The 16,207-nt window shown below is 44.3% G+C and overlaps 1 protein-coding gene across 1 annotated transcript in view; it reads left to right on the forward strand.

The window, feature by feature from the left end:
• LOC140203113 (syntaxin-binding protein 4) overlaps positions 1 to 16,207 on the forward strand; it is a 133,761-nt gene that overhangs the window by 87,002 nt on the left and 30,552 nt on the right. The window contains exons 12-16 of the mRNA XM_072268936.1: positions 6,064 to 6,136; positions 9,173 to 9,267; positions 10,884 to 10,980; positions 13,171 to 13,298; positions 13,621 to 13,713. Coding sequence (XP_072125037.1) covers positions 6,064 to 6,136; positions 9,173 to 9,267; positions 10,884 to 10,980; positions 13,171 to 13,298; positions 13,621 to 13,713 — 486 coding nt within the window. The remainder of the gene's footprint in view (positions 1 to 6,063; positions 6,137 to 9,172; positions 9,268 to 10,883; positions 10,981 to 13,170; positions 13,299 to 13,620; positions 13,714 to 16,207) is intronic.

Genomic DNA, 16,207 nt, shown 5'->3' on the forward strand with positions numbered 1-16,207 from the left:
ATGTTACTCCACTCTTTAAGAAGAGAGAAAGGCAAAAGAAAGGAAATTATAGGCCACACACATCAAAGTTGCGGGTGAATGCAGCAGGCCAGGCAGCATCTGTAGGAAGAGGTGCAGTCGACGTTTCCAGCCGAGACCCTTCGTCAGGACTAACTGAAGGAAGAGTGAGTAAGGGATTTGAAAGTTGGAGGGGGAGGGGGAGATCCAAAATGATAGGAGAAGACAGGAGGGGGAGGGATGGAGCCAAGAGCTGGACAGGTGATAGGCAAAAGGGGATACGAGAGGATCATGGGACAGGAGGTCCGGGAAGAAAGACGTGGGGGGGGGGAACCCAGAGGATGGGCAACAGGTATATTCAGAGGGACAGAGGGAGAAAAAGGAGAGTGAGAGAAAGAATGTGTGTATAAAAATAAATAACGGATGGGGTACGAGGGGGAGGTGGGGCCTTAGCGGAAGTTAGAGAAGTCGATGTTCATGCCATCAGGTTGGAGGCTACCCAGATGGAATATAAGGTGTTGCTCCTCCAACCTGAGTGTGGCTTCATCCTTACAGTAGAGGAGGCCGTGGATAGACATATCAGAATGGGAATGGGATGTGGAATTAAAATGTGTGGCCACTGGGAGATCCTGCTTTCTCTGGCGGACAGAGCATAGGTGTTCAGCAAAGCGGTCTCCCAGTCTGCGTCGGGTCTCGCCAATATATAAAAGGCCACATCGGGAGCACCGGACGCAGTATATCACCCCAGTCGACTCACAGGTGAAGTGTTGCCTCACCTGGAAGGACTGTTTGGGGCCCTGAATGGTGGTAAGGGAGGAAGTGTAAGGGCATGTGTAGCACTTGTTCCGCTTACACGGATAAGTGCCAGGAGGGAGATCAGTGGGGAGGGATGGGGGGGACGAATGGACAAGGGAGTTGTGTAGGGAGCGATCCCTGCGGAATGCAGAGAGACAGGGGGAGGGAAAGATGTGCTTAGTGGTGGGATCCCATTGGAGGTGGCGGAAGTTACGGAGAATATTATGTTGGACCCGGAGGCTGGTGGGGTGGTAGGTGAGGACCAGGAGAACCCTATTCCCAGTGGGGTGGCGGGAGGATGGAGTGAGAGCAGATGTACGTGAAATGGGGGAGATGTGTTTAAGAGCAGAGTTGATAGTGGAGGAAGGGAAGCCCCTTTCTTTAAAAAAGGAAGACATCTCCCTCGTCCTAGAATGAAAAGCCTCATCCTGAGAGCAGATGTGGCGGAGACGGAGGAATTGCGAGAAGGGGATGGCGTTTTTGCAAGAGACAGGGTGAGAAGAGGAATAGTCCAGATAGCTGTGAGAGTCAGTAGGCTTATAGTAGACATCAGTGGATAAGTTGTCTCCAGAGACAGACAGAAAGATCTAGAAAGGGGAGGGAGGTGTCGGAAATGGACCAGGTAAACTTGAGGGCAGGGTGAAAGTTGGAGGCAAAGTTAATAAAGTCAACGAGTTCTGCATGCGTGCAGGAAGCAGCGCCAATGCAGTCGTCGATGTAGTGAAGGAAAAATGGGGGACAGATACCAGAATAGGCACGGAACATAGATTGTTCCACAAAGCCAACAAAAAGGCAGGCATAGCTAGGACCCATACGGGTGCCCATAGCTACACCTTTAGTTTGGAGGAAGTGGGAGGAGCCAAAGGAGAAATTATTAAGAGTAAGGACTAATTCCGCTAGACGGAGCAGAGTGGTGGTAGAGGGGAACTGATTAGGTCTGGAATCCAAAAAGAAGCGTAGAGCTTTGAGACCTTCCTGATGGGGGATGGAAGTATATAAGGACTGGACATCCATGGTGAAAATAAAGCGGTGGGGGCCAGGGAACTTAAAATCATCGAAAAGTTTAAGAGCGTGAGAAGTGTCACGAACAAAGGTCGGAAGGGATTGAACAAGGGGTGATAAAACAGTGTCGAGGTATGCAGAAATGGGTTCGGTGGGGCAGGAGCAAGCTGAAACAATAGGTCGGCCAGGACAGGCAGGTTTGTGGATCTTGGGTAGGAGGTAGAAACGGGAAGTGCGGGGTGTGGGAACTATAAGGTTGGTAGCAGTGGATCCCCTGAGTGGATAAAGTCGGTGATGGTGTGGGAGACAATGGCCTGGTGCTCCTTAGTGGGGTCACGATCGAGGGATAAATAAGAGGAGGTATCCGTGAGTTGTTGCTGTGCCTCGGCAAGGTAGAGGTCAGTACACCAGACTATAACAGCACCCCCCTTAGGTGACCTTTTAGAACAGAGGTAAGGAGGAATGTTTTTAAACCAGAGAGAAGTGAATCTGTGGAATTTTCTGCCACAGACTGCGGTGGAGGCCAGGTACATATGTAAATGTATATTTAAGATGGAAGTTGATCATTTCCTCATTGGTCAGGGCATCAAAGGATATGGTGAGAAAGCAGATGTATGAGGTTGAGATGGCAGGATCAGCCATGATGGAATGGTGGAACAGAGTCAATGGGCCGAGTGGCCTAATTTGGCTCCAACATCTTATGGTGCTGTGACTGAGCTAGCTGAGTCTACAGCCTTTTTAGGGAATGTAAAACAAGAGTCTGCGTTTGCTTTGTACGTAAGCAGCAGTCCTGAATTCATCTGATATCCTACTTCCTTTTTCTTCATGTGCTGATCTACCCCGTGACTTATGCTGTGACTCAGTGGTCCCCCTTTGCCCCGATTCACAGTATCATGCATTTCACTGTGCCTGCTTGATCACAAAATCTGGTCAGTGCTTCAGTGCCAGAGTGGCTCTCTTTCTGACAGGGACTAAACCAAGATTTAATTTGTCCTTTCATGTAGATGGAGAAAACTGAACATTGTTATTTCAAAACAAAAAGGAATGGGTGTCCATTCAGCGTACTGGGCAATATTTATCCCTCAGTTAAATCCTAAAAAGAGTTCCTTTTCCACTGCTGTTTATGGGATCTTGCAGCTGACTATTTCTGCATTAGAACAAACACTATCCTTTAAGTTGAACCATGATAACTATCATTTTGTAATCCCACCCTATATATTGATACATGATTCACATTCTCCCCTTCCCGGACAGTGAATAGGTTCGTGATTATGGTTGTAGATGGCTTTGGGGGTTCCTGACAATAGAAACGAAGTTGATTGATCAGAAAGTCTCTCCTCTTGGATAGACATAGTGACAGTGAACACTTTTGAAGTAGCATAGTATTAGAGGAAAGCAGGTCTCAGGAGTAATAACCATGAAACTAGTGGATTGTCCAGCTCATTAAAGAATCTAGCCTGTAGGTATCCTCAGGTCCACTGAGGAGGTTGATTCTCAACTGCCTCCTCAGTCCCAGAACCAGGCTTGTTGTCAAAGTTACTAGTAACCCCCAAATCTATTAAATGAATAAGTAAGAAGAAAACTCTGTGGAAGATGGGTGGAATGTGAATCATCATGTATCATGATATAGGGTGGCCATTAATAGAACATATTTATCAAAGTACAATGCAGGCACCAACAAGGATTACAACACACTTGACAAAGCAGCCACATAAACAAGCTCCTTGTTCTGTTTTGTAGCTGTGTTTGTTAACTCACCACCAAGGACATACATCAAGAAAGATGCAATAAAAAGGCTGGCAGTATCATGAAGGATTCTACACACCTTGCTCACGGGCTGTTTGTTCCACTCCCATCGGGAAGGAGGCCATGTAGCAAAAATGCCAGGACCACCAGACTCCTGAATAGTTACTTTCTCCAAGTAGTAAGGCTAATGAACATCTCCACCCACTACCTCACTGCACCACCCCCCTCCCGCCAATATACAATCCATCTATGTATATAAGCTATGTACTTATATTCATTGTCTTTTATTATTGTGTTCTTTATCTTACTGTGTTTTTTGTGTTGTATCATTTCCAAGTAACAATCATTTTATTTTCCTTTACACTTGTGTCCTGCAAGTGACATTAAACATCCTTGAATTTTGAAACTAACAATTACATAAATATTACCAAGAATTATTTTCTGCAAACTCAAGAGTATCTACTTAAAAATAACATGTTATAAATACAATACTTTTGAAGGACAGTCTATTGTGCTGCACTCTGTTTTGCAATATAGACAGCTATGGTTCATGTCAAAACAATCTTATAGAGTTTTTCGAGGAAGTTACCAGGGAAATTGAGAAGGCAGTGGGTGTTTACATGGACTTTGACATGGTCCCGTATGGGAGGTTGGTCAAGAAGTTACAGTCGCTTGGCATTCAGGATGAGGTTGTAAACTAGGTTAGACATTGGCTTTGCGGGAGAAGCCGAAGAGCGGTCGAGGACGGTTGCCTCTCTGACTGAGGTCTGTGGATAGTGGTGTGCCACAGGGATCAGTGCTGGACCTGTTGTTGCTTGTCATCTATATCAATAATCCCCGGGCACATTGGGCTCATCAGCCGTGGTTGACAGCTCATTTAGAAGAAAAACCCTGATCTCAAGGTTCTGCTGCCTTGCGGCTATACCCACTCATGGAGAAGGCTTCAAGAGTAAACCCCGAGCTGGAGTCCCTACGTTGAGTTTAACTCTGACTGGCAATTCCTGCAATACTAGTGCCAAACTGTATCAGTCTCTGCCGTTCCTTTGGATTCATCAGCTGTGTGGAGAGGGGGAGCCTGCTGCATGGGCAAATAGCTTGCTCTCCATATTCTACTGCCCTGGCTTCTGTGTTGACCAACAGCAAGGATGCAACATCCATGGTCAACCAACAAAGGGTCTCCTATAAATGATCTGGACGATAATACAATTAACTGGATCAGCAAATTTGCTGATGACAGCAAGGTTGGGAGCATAGTGAGGAAGGCCATTAAAGATTGCAGTGGGATCTGGACCAGCTGGTAAGATCGGCTGAAACAAAATGGCAGATGGACTTTAATGCAGACAAGTGTAAGGTGTTGCACTTTGGAAGACAAACCATGGTAGGACTTACACAGTGAGCAGAACACTGAGGAGTGTGGTACAACAGAGGAGCCTGGGAATACAGATCCACAATTCTTTGAAGTTAGCATCACAGGCGGATAGGATCGTAAAGAGAGCTTTTGGCACATTGGCCTTCATCAATCATGTATTGAGTATAGCAGTTGGAATGTGATGTTGAGTTGGCACAAGATATTGGTGAGATCTAATCTGGAGTATTGTGTGCAGTTCTGGTCACCTATCTACAGGAAATGTGTCAACAAGAATGATAGTGAGCAGAGAAAATTTACAAAGGATGTTGCTGGGACTGGAGTACCTGAATTATAGGGAAAGTTTCAAAAGATTGGGACTTTATTCCTTACAGCATAGGAGAATGAGGAGAGATTTAATAGAGGTAAACAAAATTTGAGGGATATAGATAGGGTAAATGTAAGCAGAGGTTGGGTGAACAAGAACTAGAGGTCATGGGTTAAGGGTGAAAGGTGAAATATTTAAGGGGAACAATTTCACTCCGAGGGTGGAAGGAGCTGCCAGCAGAAGTGGTGGATGCAGGTTTGAATTCAACATTTAAGAGAATTTTGAATAGGTACGTGAATGGGAGGGATATGGAGGGCTATGGTTTGGGGGCGGGTCGATGGAACCAGGCAGATTAATAGTTCAGCATGGACTAGATGGGCTGAAGTGCCTGTTTCTGTACTGTAGTGCTCTATGACTCTGTGGAATACTCCTTTCCTGGTTCTGAGGAGGGATTAGCCTCTGCTGGTGACAAGCTGGCTGATACTCATTGACAAAATGGCCACTTGGATAACAACCAAAGAGCTCTTGCCACCTTTAGGACTCCATCACACACTGTGGCTTCCCAAGAGAATAAAGAGGAAAAAGTGGCAAAAATGTGTCCACATGCCTGTCCATTCTACTTCTTTGTAGTGAATCTAGGTCGTATCCTTGGTTACTAGTTGTAATTTACCAGATGACCCTAGTTTCTCAATTTCAAGTTGAATGTGACTCAGCTATCAAAGATTTTCTAATATGTTGCAGATAAAATGTCAAAGTTCTCGTTTCTTGTGAAATTTCAAACAGATTTTCTGAGCTGTTGTTCCTTAATCTTCTGTAGTAGGCTCACCATTATTTGTATTTACTTCTGCAGCCTCAACATGAAGACCATTATCTCGTGCCTTCTCAGTCACCGGACATCTGCCCACCAGAGCTCACTGCCTCAGGTATCTATCAACGATGGAGGAGAAATCTACTGAGGTTGTTTAAGTTATATGGTTTTAGAACAGTGTTAACCAAACAATGGGTAGTTCTCCAGTTCATTCTGACTTCCCATGTTTCCTCTTGGATTAAGCTATATTATGCCATAAGGTATCCGTGTCCAAGTACAGTATACTCAGTGGAAAAAATTAAAGAGGGTCTTTTGACCTCCAAATGAATGGATCATGAGGGCAGCCATTTTAGTTCTGTTTTCTGATTGGTTGGTTCACATTTGTTTGCAAGAGTTTGTCCTGATAGGGTGGATGTGGAGAAGACATTTCCTATGGTGGTGGTACCCAGAACTAGAGGGCACATCCTCAAAACTGAGGGGCGACCCTTTAGAACAGGGGTAAGGAGGAATTTTTTTAGCCAGAGAGTAGTAAATCTGTGGAATGCTCTACCACAGATGGCGATGGAGGCCAAGTCCGTGGGCATATTTAAGTTTCCTGATCAGTCAGGACATCAAAGGATATGGTGAGAAAGCAGGTGTATGGAGTTGAGTGGGATCGAAGATCAGCCATGATGGAATGGCGGAGCAGACTCAATGGGCTGAATGGCCTAATTCTGCTGCTGTGTCTTATGGTCTTGGTTCTTCCTGGTAGAAGGGCCTAATTCTCTTCACTGTTACCAGTTACTGCCAGCTCCAAGGCAGTTCATTAGATCTATGGTAAAGCCTCTGTTAATGTTCATGTTTTGCAGCCACATTGATGGAGATAACAGAGTGGAGTAAGCAGGAGTCAATCCAGGAGTCAATCCAGCAGTCAACCTGTTGTGTGGCTGATGCAAACATCTTAGCAGACCCTCAAATAATCTAACAGGTGCCAGCACTTGGAGCAGGGATGTTACCATGACATCCTGTACTTTTCCCACTGATGAAACAGGGAGTTCAATACGACATGGCCTTGCTTTAGGCATTTTGTCAGGAAAAAGACCTTGCTATATTAAACTTTCTCTATTCCTTTTCCACATGACACTCTCCCAAAAAGTTTCCTCCCTTCTAATCCTGGCATTATCTCTTTTCAATGTGAACCAGGAATGTTTTCAAAGTCAAAGCTCTCCAGATTCAAGGTGACCCAAACTCAGTAGTCGAGATACTGTACACAAAGGATGCTTCACCTTGCACACACTCCAAGAACAAGCTCCAAGATATTGTTGACTAGTTCACTAAAACACATGAGGGAATAGGCCTTACACACAATATCCACATGACCAAGGTCCTCTATGAACCATTTCTACTTCAGCACACTGTTGTCCAACAATAAAGATTTATGACAAGATCCTGGAAAAGATTGACCATCACATCAAAGGAAGACATCAGGGATGACATTCACCAGTGTCTTCAAAGGCACCAATGCGGTATTTGTTGATTGAGCAAAAAGACTATTTGAAGATCAAAACCTCAGGTCTAGCACAAAACTTGTCCCTTGGGCAGCAAAAATCCTTCAATTCCTATACACTTCTGAGACCTAGACTACCTATAGTTGGCATCGTAAGGCTCTACAGGATCACCACCATTATCTCTGTGAAATCTTGTAAGTTCACTGGAAGGACAAGTGAACTAATGTTAGTGTCCTCTCCAAGGACAACATCTCCAGCATTGAGACCCAAGTTACGGTCAGTCAGCTATACTGGGCTGGTCGCTTCAGTTGCACGGAAGACACCAGACTCCCAAAAGAGGCACTGTCCCAAGCTCTGTCATGGGAGGAGGTTATTATAACTACTGAGCCAGTAGTACAGGCAGGTTCTGGACCTCCTTAGGCAGGCAGTCCTACAAGGTAGCTTAAAGTTATAACAAATTTTATTTAAAAAATAACAGTTTTGTTAAAAACATTGTACATAGAGAGGCGAGTCAGATTTCACATAAAATACAGCTCCTGAGCCATCATCAGACTGAATAAAGTGCAATAAAGTGCGTTAGGTGAAGTTTCTACACCAGTACCTCAGGTTTACAGGGAAATTTAAGACCAGCCATACAAGTACCACAAACTCAAGTTCCACAAAAGGTATTAAATAAAAGGCTAAAGCAGTGACTCACACAAAGACCTACACTGTCCTGCAGTGTACAGAAGGAGCTGGATAAGAAACACACCTCACACAGGTACACATGGTCACTAAAATAAATCAACCAGAAGGATCAGCAATGCTGCCACTCAACTCCCCTTCTGCAATGATAATGGCCAAAGCACACGTGGTCAGCAAGCATTTAAGGCCGCCTGGGGAGGAAGGTCCCACGCTATTTTCCCTCCTGCTGGTAATAACAGGCACAATTCTCTGTTCCACCTGGCTACATTATCACATACCAGTGATCTTCTCAAACCTTCCTTGGGGAAGTGCAACATCCCACTGACTCCCAGGAACCTCAGGTCCTCGCCTGCTCGAAGCGGAGAAGGAATATTGAGAATGGCATTGATAACCCTGAGGCCATGCTTCAGGAGTCCTGTGCAAAAGGCAGAAAGAGTGTACCACCTCACGATCTACTCGCACCTCCATCCAGTCAGCTACCCCTTACCTCCATTGGCCACAAGTCTCAGCTGATCCAGGTGGAAAATGTAGATCCGGGTTGAATGCAAAGATTGGCTTTATTTGTCATGTGTACATCAAAACATACAGTGAAAGGCATCGTTTGTGTCAAATCAAATCAACAAGGATTGTGTTGGGGGCAGCCCACAAGTGTCGCCATGCTTCCAGTGCCAACGTAGCATGCCCACAACTTTCTAACCCTAACCCATGTGTAATGTGTACACCCACTGCAGCGTAGGTGGGGTGGCATGGTAGCATAGTGTTCAGCTGAATCACTTTACAGCACCAGCAATTACCGATCGGGGTTCGATTCCCACTGCTGTCAGTAAGCAGTTTGTACTCTCCTTGACTGCGTGAGTTTCCTCTGGGTGCTCTGGATTCCTCCCACTGAGAGGATGAGGGTTTTCAATTTGCCATTGAAAAGGATATCACATTTTATACAAATTATCAAGAGTAATTCTCTTTTATTCCTTCACTTGCAGCTGCCAAAACATCCATCCCAAAAGAAGTGCCCAGCAGCAAACTGAAAGTCTGCCTGGATCCTCATGTTCGGTTAAAAATGGACAAATTGGAGTTGGTAAGTATCTCCTGTCTGTCTTCCTCCTCTCTCACTCCCTTTCTCTTATTTCTCTTCCTCCTCCTCCCTTCTGTCACCTCATCAGCTCTCAGCTGCATCATAATTTCCACCCTTCTGACATCTTACACCAACTGCCAACCAATCATCGATCTGCCTATCACATGCCAGCTCCATCCTTCCCCGTCACCACTGTACACTATCTGCCCTTTAGTCCTTTAGTCTAGAGATGAAGTCAGCCATCCATTTCCCTCTACAGATGCTGCCCGACTTGCTGAGTTCCTCCAGCAGCTCTTTTTTTTTGCCCCTTTAAATAAAGATAAAGCAGTGTCCTTCTGAAAGCTTTTTTTTCTTCATAAAGTGCTTACGATTGGCAAATGAAATTCTGGATGTAGCCATCCACACCGTTGGATGCCACAATGAATTTTTAGAACCCTTTGTGCATCAATCAGAGGAGATCCCCAACTTTCAGTCCTACAAAGAGTGGTGTTGTGTAATTGAATTCCTCGATAATGGCCTGTAGATTCAAACAGGTTGATTACGTTGGAGTTATTCAAACAGACCAGAAGAAAACCTAATGCTGACAATGAGTGTGAAGTCTTCACCTTAAAAACTTTTAAGGGTACGGAAATTCTCAAACCTTAAAGCTGATTAGTTCACTAAGGCATTGTCACAAGGGTGAACTCAGCTATTTTTCAGTCTATTATCTCCATAGGTCAGGGTTCACCATGGATGTTGTGTTCTAGCTGTTTAGATATGCAAGCCAGGGCAGTACCATATGGACGGTAAGCGGTTGCCCATGATCTCCCCCTCTCCACGTATCTGCTGAACCCAAAGCAACGGCAGAGACCGATACAAGCTGGCACCAGCAGCGTCGCAGGAGTTGCCAGTCAGCACTGAATTGACTTAGGAGCTCCAGCGCCGGATGTTTCCCTCGGGGCTTGCTCCTGAAGCCTTCCCCATGAGTGGGTGCAGCCGCAAGGCAGCAGAGGTTTGAGATCAGAGTTTTCCTTCTCCTAACTGAGCTGCCAAACATGACGGTCGAGCTCGACCTGCCTAGAGCGATTGGTTTTAAGACGCCAGTAGCACGCCTTTGCCCCTTCTCCTATCAGTAGAAATGATTTGGTGGTGCTGGACTTGGTTGTCCGAGGCTATTTGAGACAGTCACCATTGGGAGCATTTAATAGGTAGTTGGGGCTCATTATCACCCCCTGGCTATAACAACCTTAAGGAAGCACAGTCTATTAATATGGCCAAGTTATTTCTTGATGTTGAAAACTGGAGGCAAACCAGAATCCCAGGAGCATTGATTTGTGAATATTCTCTGGTTTGATGAAAAGGTAAAATCTGAAATCCTCTTTGCCTGCTGTGGATTCCAAGGCACAGTGTGTTTAAACATTGCCTCAGCTTGGGGCACGAGATTAGATCTGAATCCCATCGTTCAGTCCTGCTCAATCAGCACCAGGCAGAAGGGATGATGGAATGGAAATACTGAACAGTGATCATCTAACCAATGTAAAGGAGCATCACATTGCACCTCAGTAATATTCTAACACGGGTCGTAGTCGGACCACACTCTCGCTGTAGCTTTGTCTGTTACAGCATCCTCTCTGTTGCAGGCACTAAAGTATCTAGGGCTACCTGTCACAGAAGAACAGAGAAGAGCACTGAAGCACGGTCTGAGAAATGACTCTCAGGGAACTGTAGCCTTCGGAGGTAAAGACGGCTTTTTAAGTAAAATAACACTTTAGGTACATTTATCCATGTTTTATTGCTGCAAGAATCTATTTCACAGGAATTGCTTTCTCTAAATAGAACTTACTATGATTATTATCAGCATAGTTCCATTATTAGAAGCCTTCTCGGCCTTCGCAGACAATGATGGCTGTGCAGGCCAAGTCATTGGGTAGATTTAAAGTGGTTGATAGGTTCTTGATTAGTAAGGGCATTAAAGTTATGGGCAGAAGAGAGGAGAATAGGGCAGAGAAGGTAAATAAATCGGTCATGATCAAATGGTGGAACAGACTCAGTGGGCTGAATGAGATAATTCTGCTCTTATGTTCTTATTATTCTCCCCAACCAACGTGGCAGACTGCATTGTACAAGAATATAGTCTACCACCTCCACTACTATGTTAGAATCTGTGAGGGATTGGCAAGGGAGATATTGTGGGATTGTTCCCTCAACCTCAAAGGCCTTGAACTGAACAATACAGTCTCTGGATAAACCACTGAGGATTCAGATGAGGAATGCAGAACAACTTTACCCACAGCACTGTAAATCTTTTGAATTAAGGTGCAACCACGTTGGTGGGTATTGAGTAACAGATAAAGAATAGAGCACAGTATAGTCGAGCAGTGGGACAGGCCTTCCGGCCCACAATGTGGTGCTGGACCAATTAAATTAGTAATCAAATGGCCAACCAATCCCTTCTGCCTACACAATGTCCATATCCTTCCATTTTCCTCATTCATAAACCTATCTAAATGTGCCTTAAAAATCCCTAATGTATCTGCCTCTACCCGTTACGATATGCACCCAACCGGGCCAGCTTCCAGGGTTTAGGCACTCCGCCTCTCCGGAATATGGGTAGCTGGTGATTCAGGTCCGCTCCGCTAATTGATGGCTACGTTTTGCCACCAGGATTTCAATATACACAGTATGAGCACCTGAACTGAGGTTTGGTGCTCTATCATCAGCTCTACCCCGGATTCTCATTTAGCATCCTGGTTTTAAACCCAGTCTTTGTTTAGTCTCGATTCGTATCTCGAATCTAGTCTCAGATACTCCAGTGCTTGGGTCCCAACATCCTCGCCTAGGCTCTCATCACACTACCACCACCCCAGGCAGTGCGTTCCAGGCAACCACCCTTTCCTGTGTAAAATAACTTGCTCTTGACCTCTCCTTTGAACACATCCCTTCTCACCTTAAATGCATGCCTTCTGGTATCAGGCATTACAAACTTGGGAAAAATATGCTGGCTATCTAATCTATCTCTGCCTCTCACAATCTTACAAACCTTATCAGATCTCCCCACAGCCTCTGCCACTCCAGAGAAAACAACCCAAGTTGTTCAACCCCTCATAATAACACATGCACTCTAATCTAGGTAGCATCCTGGGAAACCTCTTCTGCACCCTCTCCAAAGTCTCAACATCCTTCCTATAATGGGACAACCAGAACTGTGTGCAGTACTCCAAATGCAGACTAACTGGAGTTACATAAAGCTGCAACATAACTTCCTGACTTTTGAACTCAGTGACTCAACTAATAAAGGCAGGTATGCCATTTGTCTTCCCAACCACCTGTCAACGAGTCTAGCCACTTTGCTTATCAAATGTACTATCTTTTCACAGTTTCCTTCTCCATGGGCTGAAATCCTGCACTAAAGCTTCAAATAAGTCAGCATTCTCGAGCACTTAGGCAAACTCAAGCACCGCCACACACAACTGCATACTCTTTTGGAAAGCACAGTTACACTCTCACACAGTCATGCAACACACTTTTTCACACATGTTCACGCTTACTCCCACCACTTCTTTGTATCCTTGCTCTTTTCGTAGGTACCGTGCAGGTCTAACCTACTGACTGCAAGTTGCCCCTGGTGTGTAGGGGGGGAAGCTGAGGGAAGTGTGGGCAGAATAGAATGGGATCAGTGAAGAATTAGTGTAATTGGTTCTTGAAAGGCATGATTCTATGCTGCATGCTGTGTTGAGCTCTGACCCCGAATACTGAGCCATTGAGGGGATAACGCAATCTATCTCTCCTCTGCTGGGTTTGAAACTTTTCAGGGACAGGAAAGACTGGAGCTTCTTACATTAATTGGGAACTGGGATTTGGCTGATGGACGTGCTGATGGTTGCCATCTCTCTTGGCCCATAATAACCTTGAATGAACTCTATACAGATTTTGAGCATGCAATAAGGAATAAACTACCAAAGGAACTAGAGGATGTCGGCCTTAGTCAGAGTCCCCTGATGTTTTATCCTCATGAAGTTGCAAATATTTTGGATACAACAGCTTTCCAATCTCCGGTAAGAAATATTGCTTTTACCTGGCTAGACATCAAACTTTAGATCTCCCTTTTTAAAGCTCCCTGCTTGGGCTCTATCTCCTTGTTTAAAATGCTCCTTGCCCTAGCATCCAGCTCAAAATAGATATTTGTTCCTGTGAAACAAAGTGAGAAATGCATATACTATTTTAGATTGTATTTATTCTCGAAGTTACAAATAGAGCAGCGACCCTTTTAAGATGCCCATTGAACCCATTAGTTTCTGAATGAATCCTCACAGATTTATTTGTGCAATACAATATCAAGATCTAAGTTTTGTTTCTGTTTCACCTTGTACATTTCAGATATTTAGCTCTGTCACCTCCCGTGAGTCAGAGAATCTGGAACATCTGCAGACAGAGGTAACTGAGTTACGTCAGGAAGTGAAAAAACTGAAGGTGAGGTTTCTTTATACAAAGGATGTGGTGCAAAGAGATGGTGGAACAATTCTGTTCTTTTTGAGTTTGAGTCACAGAATGTGGGAGTTAGTAGCAAGGGCAGCATCTATTGCTCAATCCGAAGACCCCTTGAGAAGCCAGTTGGTGAGCAGCCACCTTGAACTGTTATGTTCCTGTGGTGAGGCCACCTACATAATGATGATGACCCAGTTAGATAATGACTTTTGACCCAGCAGTAATGAAGAACAAGGATTATATTTTAATATTTACAACTGAGGACGGTGAACAATTCTTTTTGCTGGGAAGACTAGACTGACAAGCAAATGACTTTTGAGCACCTGACTCAAAGTCCCAAATGTCCAAAAGCGTCTTTACTGCAGTTACTCTAACTGTGCTTTAACAAGGAATCCCGTCTCGGAATCACAATTTCCTGCAGTTTTTCTCCCAGCTATGCAAGGAAATCTAGGCAATGAACTTAGACTGAGTGCAAATTGTAAAACTGCACACATTGCAGTGGAGGAGAGCAGTGCTGATGATGTGGATGAGAGATATTTTAGGTATTTTCGCTTAGTTGAATACACTGAGTTGATTTAAACTATTGAATTGTTATTTTAAATGTACATCAGTGTTTCTAGTACTGTGATTTTAAACATTTTCATTTTTAAAACTGTTAAATATTTTAATTTTTCAGTAATGTGAATCATTTTAATAATTTTTAAATACTTCTCAGTTTGTGAATTCCAGCTTTTTTAATAGTCTGTGCAGCCTCGTATGTGAGCTTAGATCAACCTGCAGATTGTGCCCTACCTTGACCCTGCCCACCTTGGCCTTAATAGTTATAATCATAGTCATACTTTATTGATTGTGAGGGAAATTTGGTTTTGTTACAGTTGCACCAACCAAGAACAGAGTATAAATATAGCAATATAAAACCATAAATAATTAAATAATAATATGTAAATTATGCCAGGAAATAAGTCCAGGACCAGCATATTGGCTCAGGGTGACTGACCCTCCAAGGGAGAAGTTGTAAAGTTTGATGGCCACAGGCGGGAATGACTTCCTATGACGCTCAGTGTTGCATCTCGGTGGAATGAGTCTCTGGCTGAATGTACTCCTGTGCCCAACCAGTAGTGGATAGGAGAAGTTGTCCAAGATGGCATGCAACTTGGACAGCACCGTCAGAGAGCCCAGTTCCATCCCCACAACATCACTGGCCTTACGAATGAGTTTGTTGATTCTGTTGGTGTCTGCTACCCTCAGCCTGCTGCCCCAGCACACAACAGCAAACATGATAGCACTGGCCACCACAGACTCGTAGAACATCCTCAGCATCGTCCGACAGATGTTAAAGGACCTCAGTCTCCTCAGGAAATAGAGACGGCTCTGATCCTTCTTGTAGACAGCCTCAGTGTTCTTTGACCAGTCCAGTTTATTGTCAATTCATATCACCAGGTATTTGTAATCCTCCACCATGTCCACACTGACCCCCTGGATGGAAACAGGGGTCACCGGTGCCTTAGCCCTCCTCAGGTCCACCACCAGCTCCTTAGTCTTTTTCACGTTAAGCTGCAGATAATTCTGCTCACACCATGTGACAAAGTTTCCTACTGTAGCCCTGTACTCAGCCTCATCTCCCTTGCTGATGCATCCAACTATGGCAGAGTCATCAGAAAACTTCTGAAGATGGCAAGACTCTGTGCAGTAGTTGAAGTCCAAGGTGTAAATGGTGAAGAGAAAGGGAGACAAGACAATCCCCTGTGGAGCCCCAGTGCTGCTGTTCACTCTGTCTGACACACAGTGTTGCAAGCACTGTGGATTTAACTTGGATTTAAAAATGTTAAAAATGTCATATTAGATCATTGCAGTAAGACTATAAGACTGTAAGACATAGGAACAGAATTAGGCCATGTGGCCCATTGGGTCAGCTCTGGCAATCAAACATGGCTGACTTATTATCCCTCTCAACCCCATTCTTCTGCCTTCTCCCTATAACCTTTGACATCCTTACAAATCAAGAACCTGTTAACCTCCAGTTTAAATATACCCCATGACATGGCCTTCATAGCCATCTGTTGCAATGAATTCCACAGATTCAACCCCATCTGGGTAAAGAAATACCTCCTTCCTCACCTCTGTTCTAAAGGCATGTCCTTGTATTGTGAAGCTGTTCCCTCTGGTCCTAGACTCCTCTGTTGAGTAATTAATATTTCAGTAATATTTGAGTAATGTTGTAAACATATTGTTTGATTCAGCATTCTTTGTTGTTTACATAATTAATTACAGGTTATATGTAAAAGTACGTGAATAGCATACGTCACTATGTCACCACGTCTTAAGTGCACTCCTTGCTAAAGTAAAAACAAAACTAAGACATGCATCCCCTAGCTCTGTGTTTTTTCTTTGTTACTTTTATGTTTTGGAGTTACAAAACATAACAGTGGTGCTGAGTAAGTTAAAAGCAAATCCGAAAACGTGGAAGCGCAGTGAGACA

The sequence above is a fragment of the Mobula birostris genome, chromosome 9, assembly GCF_030028105.1.
Source record: "Mobula birostris isolate sMobBir1 chromosome 9, sMobBir1.hap1, whole genome shotgun sequence".
NCBI classification, from domain to species: domain Eukaryota; kingdom Metazoa; phylum Chordata; class Chondrichthyes; order Myliobatiformes; family Myliobatidae; genus Mobula; species Mobula birostris.